The 5,861-nt window shown below is 41.2% G+C and overlaps 1 protein-coding gene across 1 annotated transcript in view; it reads left to right on the forward strand.

Moving 5' to 3' along the window:
* ube2j1 (ubiquitin-conjugating enzyme E2, J1) overlaps positions 1 to 5,855 on the forward strand; it is a 17,992-nt gene extending 12,137 nt beyond the window's left edge. Inside the window, exon 5 of the mRNA XM_035679068.1 lies at positions 3,784 to 5,855. Coding sequence (XP_035534961.1) covers positions 3,784 to 4,077 — 294 coding nt within the window. The 3' untranslated portion in view covers positions 4,078 to 5,855. The remainder of the gene's footprint in view (positions 1 to 3,783) is intronic.
* The last annotated feature ends 6 nt before the right edge of the window (positions 5,856 to 5,861 follow it).

Below are 5,861 nucleotides of genomic sequence, written 5' to 3' on the forward strand. Positions count from 1 at the left end.
CATTGTACACTTTATCAGTTAATATCCATAAAATACATCACTTAGCAGTGGTTGTCAGTTTACTCAATGATAGATAACCACTGCTCTAAAATGTTTCAGAACCACTGTTCTAGATAGTGGTTTGTCAATGAAATGATGTTTGGCTGCCCTGGGTAATAGTTTTCTATAATATATCAATATTCAATTTACATAAGTAAGTGAAATGTTTTTTGGTTTCCAAAGGGGTGCATGCCAGAACAAGTGTAGGAACCACAGTTAGGCCTTTTCCACCAACAGGGAACTGGCTCTATTTGCTTTCTTACTCCTAGTTTTTAACCTATCGGAGTGTTTCGACCAAAACAAAATTGGTTCAGAACCTGAAAAGTTGGTTCCGAGCTAGAACCAAACAATAGCCAGTTTTCCTTGGGAACCAAAGTGGGCGTGTCCTATTCTAAAGGTCGTTGTGCATTGTGAAACCCCCTTTGTTGATTACTCATCCGATTATAGTGGTTCCACTCAAAACTGGTGAAAACGTGAGCTGGTTCGCTAGATGACACCAAGGTTCTAAAAAGAAGAAATAGAAGTAACTAACGGTTGTGGGTGCTGTACTGCAAATATACATGCCTTGCACACCTTCATTGCTGTCTGTTGAGGATCCCACTAGTAGAGACATTATTATCCTCTACCCCTCTCCTCCTCCTCTCTGCCTGTGTGACATCTGAATATTTGCTGGAGAAAGAAGCCACTGGCACTGAATCTGAGGGACAAACACTTACTTGTGATGTTTTACATCACTGAAGATTTGTATACCACTAAACTATGAATGTCATTCACTGACATGCAACACAATTGACACTAAAGATTATTTAGGCTTTGCTGTTTCCTTCTCCTGTTGTTTGGCATAATTAAAAACAGACCCGTCTTCATCCTGTGGTTGGTTGTTCAATCCATTTAAGCTCCAAAGTATTGGCCAGAGCAGTGGGTGTTCTAAAGCCCCACAGTGGAGATGATATAGTGCTGTCTGTATGCAGTTAATTACCCATCTTTCACATTGTTCCTTTTAATTGGTGGCACGCTTCATCACCTGCTGACATCCCACTGAGCTCCACCATCATTTCCAATGATGTTGTGTGTGAAATCAAGCAGCCAGACATGGGCACTCTTTTTTTAACATCATGGTGAATGTGTTCTGCTAGCTGGAAGCCTGTGGCTCTGTGGCTTCTTTTCACCATTTCAGATAATATGAACGAGCTTTGTTGCCTAAGAGGATTGATTTTTGGCGCCAGCTGCCACCCACAGAACCACAGGGTCGCAGTCTGAAGGAGCTGAGAAGAGGGTCAACTTAGATTAGTGTTTCTGAGTTTGGGTGAACTAAGGAGGGACGTGTCAAAAATAGGACTCGCCATCTGCCGCTGAGGATGGAGGGACAAGACTTAGAATTCACCCACGGTATCCCACACTGCCTTGCTGCTGTTCACCAAATACAGAGGGATGTAGGATGACTGTGTGTGCTTTGACTTCAACTAATATAGTGTTTATGCTGAACATTAATGTGCTGATCCAGAAGCTCATGAATTACACATTATTTCTACGAAGTTGCATAAAAGAAATAGTCACTGGTGGCAGCAAAGACCGAAATTTGGAAAATATTCTTAATTTCTCTACTTTTGTAGACACTGTTTATGTGTTTGTTTAGCAATGTGTGGGCACATTAATGCCAAGGAGGGCTACAACTAATAATTTCCATTATCGATTAATCAGTCAATTCCCTGGTATGTAGAATCATCTCAAGTTTACAGAGACATTTTCAAATGTCCTGACAGTTCAAAACTAAAACATATTCAGTTTACTATCATAGAAGACAACCAGAAAAGATTTACATTTAAGAAACTTGAACCAGAGAATGTTTGCAATTTTACTTATAAAAATGAGCGTCACTGTGTCCACTTCTGGCTCCAATCTGCTGTGTTATAATAAAGCCAAATTCATGACTTCATTGTTCTCAGTTTCTGTTGTCAGACATGGAATGAGCGTAATAGTGATTTGATCGCAGCTCATAAATACTACCTTTCAGCCAGCAGTCATTCCCAAGCTATGCTGCTGATCACATCATTATTTTAGGAGGACGACATTGTGTGACGGAATCAACATAAATACAGGTTAATGACAACAGCTGTTCTGTGTGATCCGCTAGATTGACATTTAAAATGTGTGATCATAGCAGGCAACAAAAGGATCTCAATTTTTCTAAAACACAGCACCCAGGCCTCTTCTGGCAAGCCTGTCATTGTTTTGTGAATGTGTTTTTGGGTGAGAAAAAGACTAGCCTAGTGAGGACAGAGAGTTTTTTTGCTTAATGTGGAGGTCTCTTTATAATACAGAATATGATAATAAGATGAGGAAATTACAGCCACACAGCATCTGTTCCATTTCTAAATGAGCTTCAAACGTGTATTCATGCTTGGAAAACACAAGTACTGTCAGCAAAACAAATGTATACTATATTATAAATGCACTGGTGGAATGTAACTAAGTACATTTAATCAAATACTGTATTTAAGTACAAATCAAATTCAAGGTACTTCACTTGAGTATTTTCATTTTATGCACCTTTATACTATAATTTTTCATCCCCTTCTTGTCCAGTGAAAACCATATATCTCTATATATGCTGATTTTGAATCTTTGTGATAAACCCCAGGATGAAGTGTTCCTTAATATATTTTCCTCTTAAGTTCAATGGAAATTGGATGGTCACAAACATCTTCTGTATTTCTGACCTTTTTAGAGATACATGGTTCTCACAGGACAGCCACACTACAAACATATGAGGATCTTATAGAATATGATACATCGCTGTAGATGAAACTACTGAACAGTATATAAAGTTGTAAAAATTAGCTCAACATTAAAAATCTGCAGCTGTAAAATGCAACATACACATTAATGCAGCAATGATATTAATCCAAAAACATCCGATATAATAGTAAAACACTGACAGGGAACATTTTACTGCAGAATGAGTAAGTAAGTTTTCATACCTGTATGTATATGAAATTCACTTATCACTGGATGTCACACTAGACAAGCAGCATCTCAGACCAAAACAGTGGGACAGAAATAATATGAAACTACCAAAACCATCTTTGTTAGTCTTTCCAAAAATCAGCAACACTGATTTGCTCAAAATAAACCTTTAATTCACTGAGTTGGTTGAGAAAAAAAGTTTAAAAAGTTAATCCTCTGGTTACAAGTGCACTGGTTAAAGTTAGTTTTTGCCACTGACAGGCTCAGATTGTTATTCTTAAAGTATGACCATTATGGAAAGGATCACTGAAGAGATAGACCTTTTGTTTAACCAGAAAAAGCCATTATTTTGCTATTGCTCCCCACCAGCTCCTCCATAGACAAAAACACAAATTCTACCAAAATAAAAGATAGCAACACAGGCAGAGGGAATGTGATACCATGACTCCACTGTATCTTTACATAGAGAATATATATATATATATATATATATATATATAACCTTTAAGTACATTTTGCTGTACTTACATACTTTTTAAGGTTTTGAATGCAGGACTTTCACTTGTAGTGGAGTATTTTCACAGTGAGGTATAAGTACTTTTGCTGAAGTGAAGGATCACCACTGCATAAATGTGTGTGCTGAATAACAGATGTTCCCCTTCTGAGTTGTTGTGTACATTAGAACCAACCAACCATAATCGTTTAGTTGAGTAATTGTTTTACCTGTTATGCCTTGTCATGTCTCACTGATCCACTCAATGGCCTCCTGTTCCACAGGCAGAGGCATCTCCAGCCACAGGAGTGGACGAACCCCAGACCCCTGCGGCCCCCAGCACCGGTCGCCCTCTCAGCCCCCGGCAGCGTCGGGCCCAGCAGCACAACCAGCAAGGCCAGAGAGACGGCAGAGATCCAGCCAGCAGGCCGGTGTTCCCACCAGCTCCTCGCCAACCTCAGGATGAAAGCCACGCGGGCTCTGCAGTCCTCATCGTGGTGCTCACTCTGGCCCTGGCTGCGCTCATCTTCCGCAGGATCTACCTGGCTCAAGAGTACAAGTTTGACTACGAGCTGTGACCAACTAGGCCACCGCACCCCTCCTCACCCTCTAGTCCACCCCTCCTGCTACCACCCTAACAGAACTATGAGCTGCTCAAGTTGAACCAGAGCCGAGGCGGTGGCTGACGCTGACTTTCTGCCCTCCCTGCTCTTCAGCAGAGGGTTCAGTCTCCACCGAGGACGAGGAGAGGGGGCTTTCATTCCTGCAAAGGAGGCGCTCCACTCGCCACAATGCCTCCTGGGTGTCTTTTAATCAATGTGAATTTTACTCTCCGGAGTGTCATGCATTTTTAAAAACGGGAAGCTTTTCTGTGTTTGTGATCAGTTCAGCAGCCACACACACACCACATCCCCTTTCCACATAATTGTTGTCTATCCTGGGGCTGCAGCTTGTTCCCATTTTTGAATTCAAACTGTAATATAATATATCAACAACACAGAATTATGGGGTATTTTTGTCTCAAGGTTATTATTTAATCAAGGAAGGGCTATAAAGCCTTCTTCTGTATGTGCTTCAGCTTCATGTTAGGGTAGGTCAGCCTCACCATACAGGGCTCTGTTTTAATGGTGCAAGCGTAGCAACCGCTGTGCTGGCGTCCTCAAGTGCTAAGCGAAATCTGAATTTTGGACGACCTCAGTAAGCAGTCCCCTCCCTCCTTCACCACACTGATATTCTGCTGCCTGTCCTTGAGGACCACCTCTTTGTGGAGTTCTCCCTCCTGACTGGATAAAGTGGAAATGGGATACCAGAGAATGTATTCTATAAAGCAGGGACTGGGCACCCATATCACTGACTGTGTATCAGTAGTGGCTCTCTATATATAACAGCAGCTCTAAGTCTTAATTCTCCTGTATCTCATGGCGCTGTTAATGGTCTCATCATATTGTAACTGATGTGATGTAGCAACATTGTGCATTTCAAGAATATGAAACACCACTGTTGTTAAGGTAGTAGTTGTTAAGGTGGCAGTGATGCACAGGGTTGATGAGCTGTGGTAATCCCACATAAACAGGCAGATGCTGGGTTCTAACTTTCCATCATTAACACGTCAACAAGTCCTGCTGCCTTCAGATGACGACAGGGATTTAACGATCTGAAGAAGAGGCTTTACAGTATAAAGCAGCTTTGGATAACTGATACTGTAACAATCACTCATTTTAAAGATTGAAGTTGAAGTCAAATGTTTTGACACAGACCATCACAACATATGACTCTACTGTTGGCTAGGAATAAAAATGTTCCATCCAAGTATTGTCAGGTACTTGGCCGTTCTTTCACATTTTTATATGAACTGACATCACCAGAAAAATCTGCAACAGAAACTGGAAAACCCAAGTCACTGTTTCTGACACTGGCCATGAGATAATGTGAGCCTGGAAATATGCTGCAAATGTACTTGCCCTTTCTCTCAGACCATTGAGAGACTGAATGATATTAGAACATTAATATAATTTAATAATGGCAGCCACTTGTGGAAGTGTGACAGAGCCCCTCTCGCACTCATACATTAAAGGAGAACGTTTTTACACATCAAAGTCTGTTTACCGGGCCTGAGGAATACTAGTGCATATGTGCAACAAGTGGTAAAAAGCCTTTTGAGTCTCCAGAGGGAGCTTTGTGAAGTCTGATAATCTACCTCAAGTGATGTCACTTGAGACAGCGTCGGTTAGGGTAAAGTTACAAAGTAGGGATCGTCACTGCAGTCAGCTTCTCCCGGTTAGGATTCCTTCAGTGTTCATGGTTCAGGAGGTTTCTACCGGGAGCCCAATTATCCACAGAGGTCTCCTCCTCTCCAAAACAA

The sequence above is a fragment of the Morone saxatilis genome, unplaced genomic scaffold (assembly GCF_004916995.1).
Source record: "Morone saxatilis isolate NCDOM2014 unplaced genomic scaffold, NCSU_SB_2.0 Contig7, whole genome shotgun sequence".
Lineage (NCBI taxonomy): Eukaryota > Metazoa > Chordata > Actinopteri > Moronidae > Morone > Morone saxatilis.